The sequence below is a fragment of the Schistocerca cancellata genome, chromosome 4, assembly GCF_023864275.1.
Source record: "Schistocerca cancellata isolate TAMUIC-IGC-003103 chromosome 4, iqSchCanc2.1, whole genome shotgun sequence".
Taxonomy (NCBI): domain Eukaryota; kingdom Metazoa; phylum Arthropoda; class Insecta; order Orthoptera; family Acrididae; genus Schistocerca; species Schistocerca cancellata.
The window spans coordinates 363,800,833-363,820,542 of NC_064629.1; the positions used below are offsets into that span (position 1 = coordinate 363,800,833).

Consider the following 19,710-nt stretch of genomic DNA (forward strand, 5'->3'; position numbering starts at 1 on the left):
ACATCACATGCATCAATGACCATCTGGCAGTTGTCAACCACACTAGTGGTTGAAGGGAATGCCCTATGGCAAGAACTCTTTACCAGTCTTGTGGCCAGCATGCAAGCACGTTGCAGAGCATGCATGGCCATTCTTGGTGATCACTCATCCTATTAAGATCTGTGTCCTGTCTTTTGTGTTGTCTAGGGGGTCATTTTGAAACGTGTGACTTCAGTGTAATTACTGTCTTTGAATAAAAGTGTCATTTCTGTTCATCTCATTTTGTATTTCTTTAAGTTGCCTTCTTTACTATACTTGAGCAGTTCTGTGTATCTATGGTCCAAGTTTCATTGAACTATGTTACTTAGCAGTGACATTATATGAAAGGTACTTTCATCCTTGAGTTTGGCATACCAGTGTGTTTGTAATATCGGTAAGAGTTCAGAGAGGCAATTTATTTTTTATTATTATTAAATTAAAAGTAGACTAAGCTATCTTACAGAGTCCATCAGAGGGGGAGAGAGAGAGAGAGAGAGAGAGAGAGAGAGAGAGAGAGAGAGAGAGAGAGAGAGAGAGAGAGAGAGAGAGAGAGAGAGAGAGCACGAGCGAGCCACTTTCGCCTCGTGGTATTGAGTCCCGACAGCAGGGAGTAACGATCTCGGCTGAGCTGTGTAGTTGGATACAAAAGAAGAAGGGGTAGGAAGAGGAAGATGGTGTGTTGTTGACTGTGGGAGTGTCCAGGGACATCGTAGGGACAGGATAAGTGGGCTGCTATGTGCAGCAAAGGGAGGCTGTGGCCCAGGGAGGGGGAGAGAAGCAGGGAAGGGGGCTAGGAGTGTGGGGGGAGGGGGGAGGGGGGAGACAGAAGGCATGTGAGGCTGGAGTGGGAGCAGGATAGGGCATAGAGACAAGTGGAGGCAGGGAATAGGGGAGGATCAGGCCAGGGGCATTACGGGAACAAAGGATATGTCACAGGGAGAGTTCCCTGCAATCCAATTTAGAAAAACTTGTGTTGGTAGGAAGAATCTGGATGGCACAGGTTGTAAAGCAGTCATTGAAGTCCTGCACACTGTTTTGAATGGCACGCTCAGCAACTGGGTGATACAGAGAGATGGCTTGTTAGTGGGCTTGCCCATGGGAATGCCTAAGTGTTGGTAGCTAAGTTGGTAGACCACATGAGTGCTTTCACAGGTAGCCCTGCCTTTAATGGCATGGGTGGTATTTGTGATAGGACTTGGAGTAGTAGGTGCTAGTCAGTGGAGGTGTGGGACAGGTCTTGCTTCTGGGTCTGTTACAGGGATATGAGCTTTGGTGCAAGGGGGTTGGGAGAAAGTGTGGAGTGGGTATGGGCAAAGATACTGCATAGTTTGGGTGGACAGAGGAATACTGCTGTGGAGGGGGAGGGGTACCTTATGAGAATATTTCTGTTTTCAGGGCCTGCTGAAAGATAGTTGAAACACAGGCAAAGAACACAATTCGCTTGCCCCCTCCCCTTACCCCAGTACATTTGCATTGTCCTTCCTTCCTTCTTCTTATCATCATCATCATCATCTCCTCTCTCTCTCTATCTCTCTATCTCTATCTCTCTCTCTCTCTCTCTCTCTCTCTCTCTCTCTCTCTCTCTCTCTATCTCTGTGTGTGTGTGGGGGGGGGGGGGGGGGGGGGGGGGGGGGGGACATTCGCAGGTGGTTGTGTTTCCATCTCTGAATGTAGAGTTTCTTATAGCTTAGTTTACTTTTAAATGTTCTTTTCAGATGTGTGGGTCTGCTGCTCAGTGTTAAGTTGCAATTTATCCTAATTCTTATTGATGGTGTTGGTTACAGGATTTTAAGTTGTTCACTATTTGTAATATATTACTTCTGATAATAATACTACCTTCCTAAGTAAATTGCACAATTTTATTGCAGAGCTATGGAAAAACAAATATCAGAAAATGCCACTGGTTTGTCACTCAACTTGAATTAAAGGGTGATTAGCATTTATTTGTTTAGTAATAATTAAGAGAATAACACCCCTTTCTAACAGGTAGCATCTTAAAATGTTATCTTCTTTTTTAGCACTTATCTTATGATAAACATTTTGGTCTTCCCACTTTGACTATAGTTGAAGAAATTTTCTCCATATCCAAACTCAAAATAGTTATTTACATTCATTTTCTTATGTCCATGTGTCCTAGAGTTCTCATATAGGGAACATGTTTTAGTAAGTTTTTCACCAGAACAATGAGAGATTTTGCATCAGCTGACTTCTACAAAGACCATTGTGCTGTGTGATGTCACATCAACAGTATAACTAACTGAACTGAGCAGATATCTTCAAATACAATAATTTTTAACACCTTGGGTAAAATGTATGTGCTGTAATGTTCTCCAGTCCCATCAGTTTGTCATCTCAAAATAAAATTGATATTTGACGATTCTACGTCAATCTCATTGTATTAAGGAGTATTATGGGCTATTTTTTATTGTGATTTCTTCATTTATCTATATCTATAAAAGTGTTGCTGTCAGATTTTTTGCCATGTACTGTACGGACGTTCTTGTCTCATAATTTATTTATCCATTCATTTAACCTGGCAAGATTAGGGCCATCAGGCCCCCTCTTGCACCTAACCAGGCATTATCAGGACACTGAATTGCGCTAAGAGTGCAGGGTAGCTTGTTCCAGAGGTGAACAGGGCAGCTTGTTCCAGAGGTGAACAGCAGTGACTGTGGAAGAGTTTGCCAGTGTTTTTGTTTTATGAATCGGCATAGCTAGGATACTAGATAGGTGAGACCTTGTGTTTATATTTATGGTTGAATGAAAGATGTTTAATCTCTGAGGCGAGATACTAGGGTGCTTTCACACTGATGAGCCAGTGAAGGAGACATAGCGTATGATAGTCGCATAACATGTCCATTACCACCCTAACTGAGTTTATGATGTGCTGACGTAGTCATATCAAAAAATGATACAGATGTAATGCACACAAGCATCCATGATTAGCCTTAACTGTCTAGTGCTTTCACTACTTGTACCATGTCAAATTACATCACAGCAGTGGAGGTTCAGTGGAATGAGTGATTGCATGAGTTTCTATTTCATGTCCTGTGAAAACATGTTCAGGAACATTTCGATGGCATAGAGGCAAGTCGTCTTTCATATGGTGACAGTATTCTCTGTCCAGTTTAAATGCTCATCTGAAATTACACTCCAGTTATTCACTGCTTTCTGATATGGCTTTGGGATGTCATCACGCTGAATGGCAGTTGATCATGGAATTCTTGTTCACGGACAATATATCCCAGAGCTCTGGAAACAGTAGGTAATATGTTGATTGACCAGTATTCACAAAGTGATTACGGGGTTTCTATCTTAGGAATAGGTGTGACAATGCTTCTTTTCCATGAAGTGGGATGTATTCCATTCATGAGAGAAAAATTAAATATGTATGTTAAAACAGATGTTAAGCTATTGGCTATGTTCTTGATCATGATTATGCTAATACCGTCATTACCTATTGTTTCAGAAGAAATTCTCATTGTTGCTTTTCTTGTCATTTGTATTGTTGTGTGGTCTTGGTGGAAAGTGTTGTGATTAGGTATGTAGGTAGGAGATCCTTGTGGGCAATAGTTCCTTGCCACATGGAAGTTGACTAGTGCAAAGAAAAATTCATTTACTTCATTAACAGAGACCTGACAAATAGTTTGATTTTTGTCTTTCCAACCCCCAAGCTGTGGAGGTTCTTCCACAGGGTCGCAAGTGTCATATTGCTGCATACAAAGAAACAAGCTCTCCTGATGTTGGCATTGCAGACTGGTTGCCTTACCTGTTTTGTAGCCTACTGTATTCTTCGGAATGTTCGGGTTTTGGATTTTCCTTGAAACGTCTATGAGCAGCATCCCTATTGTTCATTATTTGGCATAATTCTGTTGTCAGCCATGGAGCAGGAGGTTTTCTTACACAAATTGTGCATAGTGCCGGTTTTTTATATAGAACAGTGAGTTTATTATCAAGTTCATGAATTTTAACATCAATTTTGGGCACTCTGGTTATTTGATGCCGTGAGGTATGTGGGCAGCAGGCTGTTAGTGTCACAATCCATATGTTTAATGTTCCTACACATTATATCATGCAATTTCAGCTTTGGGAATTGCACAGAGTAGGTCATGAATATTATACCGTGTGCTGAGAGGCCTGGAGCCAAGGTTTGGCCTGTATCTGTCAATCTTTTTCATTGTGATCACACCTATAAGTTTGTGACTGTGTACCATATGGTGTGTAAGTTCCAATAAAACATGTTCATGTTGTTGCAACTAAACAAGCTTCTTAAGTTAACTGTGGAGGGAGTCTCTCTCAACAAATCTATGTTCATGTTTCTCATTATGATGGTGTGTTTGTATTGACACTACTGACGGCCTGTAATTTCAACTGAAAGGTGATCCTTCAGCTGATTATTGGTGGCTTGTAGATGACACAAGCTAAGCACTTCAATTATTTCAATGAACATGAATTCAGGCCTGTCTTTCTTCAGCAGGGTTTAATGTGCTTAAGACTTTGGGTCTGAGATCAATTCGTACATATGCCCCAACACCTCCATCTTGTTTGTTTGATCCGTCCATCATAAAAATATATGGAAATGCCAGGTGGCTAGGGCTTCCCATCAGGTAGACTGTTCGCCTGGTGCAAGTCTTTAGAGTTGATGCCACTTCGGCGACTTGCATGTCAGTGGGGATGAAATGATGATGATAAGGACAACACAACACCCAGTCCCTGAGCGGAGAAAATCTCTGACCCAGCCGGGAATCAAACCCGGGCCGTTAGGTATGACATTCTGTCGCGCTGACCACTCAGCTACCAGGGGCGGCAAGAAATATATATCCTGGGAGGTGAAAAGATGCAGAGAAAATGTGTGGTCTGAGCCACATTTCAGAGAGGAAAGTTATTTGATTATTAAATTGGTGGAAGAGGAGACTAAGTTCTTCATAATGTGCAGATAAAGATTGGATATTGGAATGAGAGCTAGTACCAGCTGTGACACATTCTGTTGGGCTGTTTGGTGGAGGCTGTCTATCTCTGCCAGGGTTTCTGCGTGCTGTTGTGGTTCTTGCACATGACGCTGAAGCATTGTAGATTGTGAGGTGAAGATTTTCTGAGGTTACAGAGCAGTGGGAAGTAGAGTATTCATTGTGAGGAAATATGGATGAGATAGTGATGATTTTGAAAACATTTAACCCTCTGCAATAAAGTACAGTTAAGGATGGGAAACACAGAGAAAAATGGGTTTAAGAACTACAAAATCAGCACAGAAAACTACAATTAAATTAGAAGTTACTAAAATAGCACACACGTGATTTTGTTCTTGGCAGTTTTCACCAAGAAGGTGAGCGAATGATGCAACCAGTGAAGAAAGTAGTAATTATAGTGCTAATATTACAAACAGGCAGACATCTTGGGAAAATGGTTAGTGGTAGCAGTAACTAAAATTCAGTAATACTACAGTTAATTTTTAATATATTTAATTTACAAGACACTGGGTACCACTGACCTGTTCAACTTGAGTGTGGTTCTTGGATGATGTATCTGCTTTTGCCAAATCAGATGTTTGATGTTCTTAAAAGTTCCTTCTCATGTTCCACAGTTGAGATACACTCAGACTCTCAACTTTCACAAGTGTGTACAGGCACTATACTGTTCAGTTAAACACAGTTCTGTTGGCCTGGCTAAAGTTTTGTTTAAGCATACACCCCAAAAAGCATGCCATTAAAAAAAAATGCTACAAATCAGATAGAAAAATATTAATGTGTGAACTGGAAGTCTCACCTTCCATAACTAAATAAAATGTAAAACTTAATAACAAGGTCATAAATAATCATTCCTCCCACTTGTGGCAGTGCATCAGATCCATACAGTATTATGCTGCCCCTGCATGCCTGCCTGCCTGCTTCTCTTGCTCACACAGTGACAAAAATATATAATATTCAAACTGAATTAAGTATTTGGTGAATTTCATTATTGTCAAACTGTTTTGTTGGTATGTTACTTCCTCATGCAAAGGAAGTTGTCTGCACCAATGTGTCCTGTTAAACCATGTAGTGAAAGCTCCATAGCAGAAATTATCTTGGAAAGGTTATTAAAGAATGCTTCATAGACAGACACACAGCTGTTCCCTGGCACTCAAAATTATGCCTGTAGATGCTTTATTTTGCATTATGATAGAGGAAAGATTTATATGGAGTGATCTTGGTTGTAAAATGGATGTAGATGTGCCTGAATGTAAAATTTCTTGAGCAATGCTTTGTTTTATGGATGGCATATAAGCAGGAGTGCTTATATGGTGGAATGAGATGTTATCGATATCCACATTGACTTTTCCTGTATATTTTTGAAATTTTTAAGAAGACATGTTCTAAAAAGCATTTTCTTCAAGTGAAAGAAAAGTTACTGAGTGGAAATCATGGCTATAAGGACGAGTGTAGTGTCTTGAGCGTAGTGTCATGCTCCATGAAACAGGAAAGCAATATCAAGGATATAATAAATTTAATGAACAAAAACATCTGCTTCGATGGTATGAAAATAAAGGCCAAGAATACAATAACAAGAGCAACACAATAGGTACAAAAGTACTGGCACAGATGCTAAAGAAACAGTGGATCGCAGTAAGGTCAATCTGGCACTAAGCTCAGAGATCACATGTTGGAGATTAAGTTTACAGAGAAAACACAGACAGTATGCTCCCTTTGGCACTAAACACTACCTGGAGCCAAGTTGAGAATGAGCACTTACTAGACACTAAGTTCAGCAATGATCAGTGCCTGGATGAAAAGTTCATGGCCTGTAAGTCTGAGTTCTGGGTTAGGTTCAACCAGATAGTACTTGAGTTTGGGGCCGACAGCTGGAACATCCAATTCTGAATGATGTCACTAATGATGAACACACTGTGCTGCTGTAGAAGCTAACATTCCTGAGTATCAGCAGGCATGAGAGTCTGTAGGAAGAAAGAAAGGTGACTTCTGACAGTTGCATTTGTCCCTAACGATGGACTTGGAGAGCAGTCCTGTTTAATGGGGTGAGTAGCACCCATTGCTTGGACCAGGAGAGGCTCTTGAAGCTTAACAGACTTGTCCTGTCCTGACGACAGCTTATGTAGAAACCTGTGGCAGCATACTGTTGGAACTATTTCCCTGTCACGTGGCACGTGGATGTGAGCAGGTTCCTTGTTGGCAGCACCTTCTGCAGGCACTGGTTTCACCTCCTGGTGGTCGGTCTTGATGGCATCATGTCATTCTTTTAATGCTGGGGTGTGCGGGGGCAGTGGTGGCTGCCCATGTGATGGAGTTACCCAAATGGTTGCTGATTTACCAAATGAGAACCTCCAACATGGCAGTGAGTGTTTGTTTGGATCCCACCCAAGCTTCATCTGTCAATATACTTAGTCCCTACCCAAGTTAATTTTTGACACTATCATGCAGACAGTACCTAATAAGTTGGCTACTTGGTAACACTACATCAAATGTTATCTGAGAAAGTTCTGTAGCACATTGACTCATTGGGAAGCAACAGTTCTCTCGCATCATTCATTCACATTCTCAGTAGAATGTCTTAATGGAACATTAGGCGTACTACTCATTTTCTCAATGTACATGTTTCTATGGTTTACCCTACATATATGACAGTGCCATTGATCAAGATCCTGTTCCAGATGTTCCTCTTGTACACCTTCTTTGCACACCAGGGTGCTGGATGTTTTAAGTTGAGCTTGTTGAGGTGGCGGCATATACTGTCAGGGTTGACGTAAGACTACCAGTTGCCTCGAAAAAGGCCTTGTGTAGTTCTGTTGTTGACCACAGGTAACCACAAGGCAGAAGGTTCCAATGATGTCACTGCCTGTACATCAGTTCAGCAGGCAACTGAACAAGGTACACAGGCCAGAGTGTCCCATTTACGATTGGAGAGACAGCAGAATGTAGTGAACTGTGCTGAGAATGCAGGTTTCCTTCTACCTCTATTAAGTAGGTAGCTGTGAGTAGTGATTTCCATTTGTTGTCAAAAGAATATTGAGAAAGAACATTGTAATATATTTGTAAGGATATTCCACACAAGTATCGCAGTTACCATATTAACAATATGGTACAGTGTCGAACACTTTTCAGAAGCAAGGTATTATGTTCATGAAGGACACACAGTTTGATGCCTATGCTGGAACAGGCTTGGCTGATAAAACACAATAGATTACACTTGCCAGTGAGTGTTCAACAAAAGTGAAAGTATCATAGTGTGCCCCCAAGGAAGTGTGATATGACTACGAGTGTACTACCCTCATATCTGCCTTACATTCAGGGGAAGGAGTAAATGAAAATAAGTCCTGTGAAAATAAAAAAATACTGTGAAATAAAAACAAAACAACAATTAAAATAAAGGCATTTTGTTCAGAAGTACACATCTGTGGGATCAAAAATTGCTGTTGGGTAACATTCAGTACCATAATGCTCCACAGTATGCATTGAATACGCTTGTGCCTTCTTAGGCATTCTGTGCACAAAATGCTCAATACATTACTGCTGAAGCCTGCCCTACTCTTTGATGGCAGCCTTCCTCAGTATATTGTGGGATCATGCGTTGCAGTTTCCAATTGCAAAATAATAACCACAAAAAGATAAAAGAACCCAGTAGCATCCATTACAAAATCAGGGGTAAAATTATAGGGCCTGTCGTATTTCTTAAATATCTAGGGGTAAAACACTTAGGTATGCCTCATAATATCATGTTGGACCTCATTTTGCCCAATGTAGTGTAGCAACTTTATGTGGCATGGACTCAGCAAGTCGTTGGAAGTCCCCTGCAGAACTATTGAGTGATGCTGCCTCTGTAGCTGTCTCTAATTGTGAAGGTGTTGCCAGTGTGGGGAGCTGTGCACAAACTGACCACGCAGTTATGTCCGATAAATATTCAGTGGGATTCATGTTCGTTGCTGAGGGTGGCCAGGGTGGTCAAATCATTCACTTGAATTGTCCAGAATGTTCTTCAAATGAATCGTGAACAATTGCAGCCCAGTGACATGGCACATTGTCATCCATAAAAATTCCACCACTGTTTGCTAACATAAAGTCCATGAATAGCTGCAAATGGTCTCCAAGCAGCCAAACATAACCATTTCCAGTCAACGATTGGTTCGGTTTGTTGAGAGGACCCAGTACATCCCATGTAAACAGAGACTACACCAGCTTGCATAGTGCCTAGTTGACTTAGCTCCATTGCTCCGTAGAGTCTGTGCCACACTCACAATTTATCAGCTCTTACAAACTCAAATCGGGGCTCATCTGACCAGGCCACAGTTTTCCAATCATCTATGGTCCAACCAATGTGATCACAAGCCCAAGAGAGGCACTGCAGTCAATGTCATGCTGTTAGCAAAAGTACTCACACCAGTTGTCTGCTGCCAGAGCCCATTAATGCCAAATTTTACTCCAGTGTGGTAATGAATACATGTGTTGTAAGGCCCACACCAATTTCTCTGCTCCTAGTCATTAAGTGAAGGCCACCGACCACTGCATTGTCTGTGGTGAGAGGTATTTGGTATTCTCGGCACAATCTTGACACTGTAGTTCTCAGAATATTGAATTCCCTAATGATTTCCAAAGTGGAATGTCCCATGTGTCTAGCTCCAACTACCATTCCGCGTTCAGAGTCTGCTAATTTGACAGCTCCATCAATGTACTGCTCTTTTATACCTTGTGTTCACTATCCTATGACTTTTGTCACCTCAGTTTACTACGAAGCAATGTATGTTGCAGAGTAGTAGGTTGTACTGAGAAATAATTGTGCAGAAAAAAATTTGGTACATTGAACTGTTTCAGAATTAATTAGCACAGAAGTTAGCCATTCAAACCAGTGTCTTTACAAATTAAAGTGGCTTGCCAAATGCAGTTAGTGTCAGTTGTTCTCATAGCGTAGATGATAGTGCATGAGGATGGATAGTGCACGAGACTGCTCAGCCTTTGGCTAGAGTTCAATCCTTACTACTGTCCCTTGTCCAATTTTTGTATCACTCTCTTGTTTGGTTTTAGGAATCGAAATTAAGAACATGTTCGGTGACACCATCTTTGGTGGGCTGCTTGAATTTGTGCATACAATGGCCTGCAAAATGGCACAGTGTATTGAGTTTCTTTTCTTAACAATTATTCCTCAGCACAGCCTACCCTGCAACACCCTTGCAAGCTTTTCAAATTGTTTCTGACCACCCTGTGTAATGGAATGAACTGTTTAAAACACATAATAGGAAAGACAAATGGAAGACAAATTTGTGGAGAGGATTCTGGAAAACGGGAGTGCCTCTGTAAAAGAGACAGTGTACAAGACGCCAGTGTAACAGAGATGATTAGGCAATGTTAATTTGGAATCTAGGGAAGAAAGTGACATTGTTCTCATGTGGAAACAATCAGAGAACTACTACTATGCAACAGTCCTAGTGGGTCCACTGTATGTCTCAATTTGGAACAATGAGAGTAGAAAAGAAAGATCAAGGCACCTACTGAGGTATATACATATAAAACTATTTTTCCCTCTTAATATATAAATGGAGTAGGACAGATAGTTACAAATATATGTACCAAGTATCCTCTGCCAACGATGGTTCAGTGGCTTGCAAAATATAGATATACTGAAACATCAATTGTGAAGGTCTTGGAGAAGGTTGCCAGTTCAATCCTAAGAGAAGAGTATAGTGTCTAACAGGCCCCATGAGCCTTCAGAGGTGGATAACAACACAATCATTTTCAAACCTTCCAGAATTATCATCATGCCAATGGCTTTGTGGAAATTGTTGCTGTGATTACAAATGGTTTTAATATTTATAAGGAAAATTTTTGTTTTAGGCTGGATGTTTCAAACATCATCAGCTGCAGTTTCCTGTTGTATAAGAATTAAGGTATCATTCAAAATACTGTTTATGAATTGCTGGAAAGAATCACACTTAGAGTATTGTCGAATAATACACCTGTGGAAAAACGTCTACCCATGAAAATACATTACATTGTTTTGGTATTGTACATAACTGCCAATTGCTGTGCTTGGGGAAATTAATATCATGTGTGTTTTCCAGTGGCACTGTCATTTTACTTTGTAAGTTATTCCATTTTTGTCAGTTTGTTGAAAATTGTTCCAACAGAAGTTAAACTGATGAACAGAATTGCTGTCTGCAAAGTGCTGATCTCTCTTTTCTTTTTTTACCTGTGTACATTGACCTTTCGATTGGAATCCTGCAACAAACTTTCCAATATTCCTGATTATAGCAACCACATCTAATATCTTTACTTTTAGCATGTTGTTCAAAAAATCCAGAAACTTAATCTCTATAACTATGTCCGAAAGACAGACACTACATGTATAATTAAGGTGATCGTGGCCAGTGATCTCTCCAGTGCAGGTGCACAACAAGCTTGAACTCTTATGGTAATCAGTGAGATAGTGCGTCCAATGAGGCTAATGAGCAGGGGTGTGTCGTATAAGTTGAGAATTTGGATCTGATGGGAACCATACTATGCTAGTCAATGCAGCTGTGGTGACGATAGTGTCCAGATGGGGTAATGGTCAGCATACCTGCCTAGTAAACAGCAGACCCAGCACAAATCCGGCACAAATTTTCAACTTGCCCTATTGATACAAATCAATGCCCACTGGCAGCCATTGTCTTTAATTTCTTCGTGCCTCTTTATAGCAAAAATTATGAAACACGAAAGTTCTCAATCCATTTGTTGGCTCACATTGTGTGTTACATTGATGACTCGCCATTCCACAGATTGTACTAAATTATAGCATGCATAAAATAAGCTTGCTTTGTGACTGATAGACGTCAGCGGTGCCAGCTTGTGTACAGCATTGACGTGTCACTCTTACCCTTCTACCTGTAACTACCGATGCTTGTCATATACCTACAAAATGGGCAACACAATGAATATATGGAGCCTGAGAATGAATTGTGGATAGCTGACACTTGATCCCACTTGACTTGTTGAAGTATCAATTGCAAAGTTATTTTAATTGAAGTATAGACATTACATCATCTTTTGTCATGTCAGAATGAAAACAAGCACCAAACTCTAATAGTTGAACAATAACCCATATCATTCAAGAGTCTAATTATATACTTAAATAAGGAGAATTGTACACCAAGCTGTGTTAGACAACTCTCCTTCCCCTCCCCCCCCCCCCCCCTCTCTCTCTCTCTCTCTCTCTCTCTCTCTCTCTCTCTCTCTCTCTCTAAATTATATAGGGCTCACTTGACTGATTTTCTGATTGTTTTGTCCAAGTACAGTATCTGATATATCACACTGTTATCCAAAATTGTGAGTATTGTGTATGATAGTGTAAGATATTGTAGTCAGTACATAATAGCTTCATATTTTGGGGGCAGAAGTATTTATTTATGGAGTTTGTCCTTAAGTGATTAATAAAATTATTTTGTGTGGTTAAACTACATGGAAGAGCCAAAGAAACTGGTACATCTGCCTAACATCGTGTTGCAACACGACGTGGCATGGACTCGGACTAATGTCTGAAGTAGTGCTGAAGGGAATTCACACCATGAATCCTGCTGTCCATAAATCCATAAAGTATGAGGGGATGGAGATATCGTATGAACAGTACGTTGCAAAGCATCCTAGATATGCTCAATAATGTTCATGTCTGGAGAGTCTGGTGGCCAGCAGTAGCGTTCAAACTCTGAAGAGTGTTCTTGGAGCCATTCTGTAGCAATTCTGGACGTGTGGGGTGTCACAGTGTCCTTCTAGAATTGCCCAAGTCTGGCAGAATACTGCCTTGACCCACCAAGCTAGTGTTAGACTGTTCATGTGGTCATTACGCTCTCAAGATCTCTCACCCATTGGAAGTATCTGGTAATGGGGTGCCTAGATACTGGCTTGCCACCAATCTGCACTAACTATGACTGATGAACTCTGCTATACAGTTGCTCCAGCAAGAAATTTCACTCCTGTATCTGTCATCCAAACTCCAAAATCCAGGTGATCAGGCAGGATGCTTACGTAAGTGTCACCTGTTGCATTCATATCTAGACATATCAGGGGTCCCATATCACTCCAGCTGCACACACCCCACACCATTACAGAGCCTCCACCAGCTTGAACAGTCCCCTGCTGACGTGCAGGGTCCATGGATTTATGAGGTTGTTTCCCGTCAATCAGTTACATACAATTTGAAATGAGACTCGTCGGACCAGGCAATATGTTTCCAGTCATCAACTGTCCAATGTCGGGATTGACGGTGCAGGCGAGGCATAAAGCTTTGTGTTGTGCAGTCATCAATGGCACACGAGTGGGCCTTCATCTCCGAAAGCCCATATCGCTGATGTTTCATTGAATGCTTTGCACACTGGCAATTGTTGATGGTGCAGAATTGAAACCTGCGTCAGTTTACGAAAGGGTTGCACTTCCGTAATTTTGAATGATTCTCTTCAGTCGTCATTGGTCCCGTTCTTGCAGGATCTATTTCTGGCTGCAGTGATGTCAGAGATTTGGTGTTTTACCGGATTCCTCATATTTCCGATACACTCGTGAAATGCCATTGTAGCAGCAGTAACTGATCTAACAACTGCGCCAGACACTCGTTGTGTTATATAGGCATTGCCAACCACATCGCTGTATTCTGCCTGTTTACATATCTCTGTATTTAAATGAACATGTCTATACCAGTTTTTTTGGTGCTTCTGTGTATGACTAATGCCATAGAGGATGAAGACCAACTGAAATTGTGCTAGCTGAGGGGAATTTTCTTTATGAAAGTTGTGGAAACCTAACCTTGAATAATTGACTGTGATTTCTCATTGTTCTCATGTTTATAGACTACCCTTTTCATGCAGTATTGTGATTTGGCCATCATAGAACTTTCTCATTTAGTAGCAGTTCATGTGTCATTAATGATCTTTATTTATTCTATCCATTACTTTGAGATTCATCATAATGTATTGTGTTAAGGAAAAAAAAAACTGAATCATCTCTAGTTTCGTTTGGACGCCATTTGGTAGATCATAGTAGCATTTTGCATTCACAGGGCCAAACTTGTAAGTAAAATTTGCAGCATATTCAAACCATACCAGTGAATGGATCTTGAACACTAATCTATCAGTTGGATGGGAACCTCATATGAATAAATTACTTTGTAATGAATAATAGAGTATGGGACTGGAGATAACTTAAATGCTTCCCAATTTCTTTTCATCCATTCAAATGCATTAGGACAACATTGTATTCCAGAAACAAATTTTATACACATATTTTAGCTGTTCTGTCCCATTTCCAGGCCTATGGGAGTTTAAAGAAGCGCACCGTGATGTTGAATCTGGACGGCTTCCATGTTATCATACACATCCAGCAGAAAGGCAGCTCTGTGATGATGAAATGGAGTTCTATGTGATTCATGGGTGTGTTCTTGTAGTTACTTCTCATATTACCTCATTATCTGCTTTATTCAGATTCTCAGTAGTTGTTTTGGATCAAGTAAATGAACACTTTCAGGCATCCAAAGTGAATAGTTAAAGTGTGTCTTGAAAGTGTGTGATATGCTACTGCTTTCGTGTACTATAATTATATTTATAGTTACTGTGAAGGATATTTTTGGTAGCACAACAGTGCATAGTGTGTGATAAGTCATTTATTTGCAGGATCAGAGGTTTTTTACCAGGTATTATTTCACTTGTTTGCTTCAGATGCATCCAAAGTTATAAAACATTTAATTAAATATTGTATCTGAAGTTGATATAAAATATACATTACAAGAAAATAAACTGTTGCTGCTGCAACTCTTTGACAGTGTTCTGAAAATGAAATACATTCTCTTCACTGCTGCTTTTTACATCATATTGAAGGAGAAATTACGCCACTAGCCATTGCATTAATAGTATACTAATGCCAATAATAAAATAATGTATTGAAACATAGTGTTATTCATATTACTGCTCCCCCCCCCTCTTTTTATATACAAAAAAAGTCATTACAAACTAAAGTTGATATGCTGCCCTGCCACACACAGACATATTAATTGAGTTTTGTTTTGAAGAAAGGCAGAACATGTAATCAATACTGAGTAGTAGCAAGTACACGAATAAACTTTTGTCATGTAAGCTCAGAATTAGACCACAGTCCATCATGAAGTAACATGATTTGTCAACTATTCCCCCCTCCCCTCCACCCGTCTACCTTTCGTACTCCCCCCCCCCCCCCCCCCCCCCCGCCCCGCAGTTGGATCTTGGGATGCTGTTGACTGTCAGCTATGTTTTATAACACTGTAAAGCACTAATAATGAATAACTTTCCATGTGCTGCAGTGAGAAACCTGAGAAACCATATCCTCTAAAATTAAGACTAGACCAGTCAATGTGTGTGTAAACAACTGTGTGGCATTTACATTGCGGATTGGGATATCATGGCATACACATTCTCACTGAGACTTTAGCAATGTATTTTTTCACAGGGACAGTATATACAGTGTTGAGAAACAAATTCTTGGTATGAAATAGACCTGTGGTATGGTAAAAAAGGGCTGCATTTTTATGTAATGTGGTGTGGCCTGTTTAATATCGTTTGGGTAGAAATCAAATACAGATACATTTAACAGCACAAGATTTGGTCATAGAAAATCTATGACATGTAGAGTTAATTGTGTACAGCACTGATGCAAATTAAATGCATTACATAAATTTTTCCACAGGCGTTGGGAATACACAGAAGAAGAAATATTACATCAGGAATTATGTGAAATCAGTCCTTTAGTACTGTAGACGTGTTCCAAGAAGATCGAGTACTTCTCTGCAAATAGGATATACTGTTATTATCTATATTTATAGTGCATATCCCTCCTTCATGAAGATACAGGTAATTTCACACAGTATATGTGACTGTGTTTTGGATTTAAATCAAGGAGGGTTATTTCAGATAGCAGGTATGATAAAACTGGTGGTAACATTTGCTGTTATCCCTCCCATATGGGACTGCTGTGATTTCTGCTGATGATGATGACTACAATGGTGATATATGTATTACATCATTGTCATTGTTGTCTGTTACTGCTTAGTAGAAAGATGAAGACTGTCAAAAACTGATTGTTCAGTCTGTGCAATTTTGGCACCATGAACACTGAGTTTTCTATATTACTAAACTAGCTGAGGAACCCGGCTTTACCTGGATATTTATTTGCATGTGTTGAATTTATTTTGATGTGTAAAGCTTCTTTGTATGATTGAGGACATGAACAAAAAGCATGTTCACATCAGCTAACATGGACGAGAGCCACATAGAGCCGGCCATGCAAAAAACGACTGACACTGAGACCCACGCTCACAAAATTTAGCATCTGGCCTTGTGATTTGTTTATGGTCATTGCATAAGGCCACTGGGAATTGTACACACTTAAAGCCGTATGGTGAACTGTTAGGAACAAGTGGGATACAGGATATAAAAACTTGCTCACCTGTGCCATCTTCCCTCAGAATTTCCACTTTTGTGATGTCACGTTGGAGAGAATTAACTTCAAGCATCTGTGAGTGAAGGCTTCTTGAGGATTGATTTAATGCATGTTGCTCTCAAGAGCTACGTCACACCTCACTTTAGGAGTAGTTTCCAAATAGCAAGTTAAAACCTGATGTTCTCGAGCCACAGAAAGTCTCACAGCACAATCTTCATTGGATTCTTGAGATCACATAGACCTCAGTTCGGGTGTATTCAGAAAGACCTGTTTCCCTAGGCATTTTTATATATAAGCAAAATGAAATCAGAATTTAATGAATAGGTCCACAAATCGCAAAGCAAACTTAATAAATTTGTTTCTTCCTAGCAAAGAATATAAATAAAATGTATCTAAAGGTACAAAGCAATGTTGTTAATTTTTTAATATACAGAGTGAAATAAGTCTTTACATCTTAGCCAAGTAAATTCGCTGTTTGCACTCATAAAGTTAAGATTATGGCGCTTAATTCTGCCACTGATGTAAACTTCCGAAAATACATCTGTCACTGAGTTAAAAAACACTGTAAGTGCCATCTATTGGTTCTTTGGTATACTGCGCTACGGTGATTAAACATCTGAACTAGTAAGCTGAGCAGTTGATCTTGGATAAAATTTGAAACTATATATTTTTTCCCTCTTCATATTTTGATGAACTAAAGCCTGTACACTGATTGGCCAAAACACTATAAACACTGACCTACTATCAATATAGATCCGTCCAGGCAATAACAGCATCACCTGGCAAGGAATGATTGCTAGTCAAGTGCACGCATAGTGCATGTAGTATTTGTGAACATGCTGTCCATGTGTAGAATGGGAATCTTATATGCGTTTGACCAATGGCAGATTTGTGATGGCCCAAGGGCTCAGAAAGAGCAGTTCAGAAACTGCACAACTTGTCAGGTATTCAAAGGTGCTGTGGTGAGTTTCTTCAACAGATGGCAAAACCAAGGTAAAACCATGTCCAGACATTTTGCGGCTAGGTGGCCACACCTCATTACAGATGTCAAATGTTGTTGGATGGCCAGATGGATAAAACAGGACAGGTAGCATTCTCTGGAGGAAATAACATCAGTCTTTAATGCTGGGCGGAATATAAGTGCGTCTGAACACACAGTGCACCGAACACTCCTAATGATGTGCCTCCACAGCTGGTGACCCAAGCATGTGCCAGTGGTAACCCCACAACATCGGCAACTATGACTGAAATGATGGACACATGACCATCAGAACTGGATGTTGGTACAGTGGCAGGGCATTGTATGGTGTGTGACTCCTGATACCTACATCAGGCCAATGGAAAGGTGTGAATCCGTCGTCTTCCAGGGGAACGGCTTGTTGACACCTCTGTTGTGGGACAGAGACAAGCTGGTGGCGGCTCCATTATACTCTGGGGTACATTCATGTGGGCATTCATGGCTCCAGTGGAGCTCGTGCAAGACACCATGATGGCCAAGGAGTATCGTACACTGCTTGCAAGCCATGTACACCCCTTTGTGATGATCATATTTCCTAATGGCATTGGCATTTTTCAGCCAGATAATGTGCCATGTCACAAGGCCAGGAGTGGGATGGAATGCTCCAAGGAACACAGTGACGAGTTCCAATTGATGTGCTGACGACCCCCACCCCCAACTCACCAGATCTGAACCCGATTGAACACACCTGGGATGTGATTGAATGTGGCATCAGAGCTCATTGCCCCCCGCCCTTTTCCATGGAATTTATGGGAATTAGGTGACGTGTGTGCAGATGTGTGCCAACTCCCTCCAGTGACTTAGCAGGGCCTGAGCTAGATCAGCTATGCTCGAGTTACCTGTGAAAACTCCGTGAAAATTCATCTAGCAGATTTGGAGATTAACGTGTTCAGACAGACGTGACGGTTCTACAGTTTCTTTATTAATACAGATTTCATTCTACACCCCCAAAAACATGCATTTTTCATATTAGGTGCATTGTGCTGCCACCTAATACCAGGTACTCCATATCAGCAACCTCAGTAGTCATTAGACATTGTGAGAGCTCATAAGCCACACATCATGCTATTAAATGCCAAATGACGCCTCACCTGATGTAAGGAGCATAAACATTGGACAATTCAACAGTGGAAAAATTTTGTACGGAGTGACGAATCACAGTACACAATGTGGCAATCCGATGGCAGGGTGTGGGTATGGCGAATGCCCAGTGAACATCATCTGGCAGCGTTTGTAGTGCCAACAGTAAAATTCGGAGGCAGTGGTGTTATGGTGTGGTTGTATGTAACATGGAGGGGGCTTGCAGCCCTTGTTGTTTCGCATGGCACTATCACAGCATAGGCCTACATTGATGTTTTAAGCACTTTCTTGCTTCCCACTGTTGAAGAGCAATTCGGGGATAGTGATTGCATCTTTCAATGCGATCGAGCACCTGTTCATAATGCACGGCATGTGACGGAGTGGCTACATGACAATAACATCACTCTTATCAAAACTGGACATGGTTGTCTCACTGGGAATTCCGTGATCGTTCATGAAATAAAATATGGCGTTTCAGTCTTTGTAAGTCATTTTCAGTCAGGTGTCTGGATACTTTTGATCACAGAGTGTAGCTGTTTGTAACTTGATTGGGGGAGAAAAAGAAAAACTTACGTAGAGTATTGTAATCCCCCAACAAATTTTGAAGTGGCTGATAATGTAGCCATTGCGTAACATGACAAGAGTGGTATCACTAAACAACAAGACACTGGTACCTTGAGAATCCTCCAGTTGCTATAGTGTTGACTAGGACTTATTACTTGCCACATTACATTGAAGAACAGCTGTAACTTACATGCAGAACAACATCCCACTAGACAAAAACTCAAATTTTCTGCTTCAGTGTCGCATCTTGTGAGAGAATTATTAAATGTTTCACTGAGGTGATAAGGGATTTACAGTACAATTTGATGCCATGACCAGAAATAAGAGAACAGTCATGGTGTTGCCACACATTTCCTACCATATTGGCATGTTAGAATTATGCTAACAGTGGTAAGAACACATTCACATAGCCGTATCCTGAGCGGCATAAAGGACTGGCAACATCATTGAACAATAAAGTCCTTTGCAGTTTCCAGAGCAGTGAGTAGTAGCACACACTGTTGGCTACAGACTGACTTCGCATTGTGAAAACATCTGGGTGGCAACTGGTGCCCAGTACATGTATTCCTTGGCTAATGGATGCTTTTTGACTGACAGATGGACTGGCAGAAAGTAGTA

General features: G+C 40.7%; 1 protein-coding gene across 1 annotated transcript in view; it reads left to right on the forward strand.

Moving 5' to 3' along the window:
* The window catches only part of LOC126184634 (F-box/LRR-repeat protein 5-like), a 111,778-nt gene that overhangs the window by 85,732 nt on the left and 6,336 nt on the right, over nt 1-19,710 (forward strand). The window contains exon 4 of the mRNA XM_049927107.1: nt 14,272-14,392. Coding sequence (XP_049783064.1) covers nt 14,272-14,392 — 121 coding nt within the window. The remainder of the gene's footprint in view (nt 1-14,271; nt 14,393-19,710) is intronic.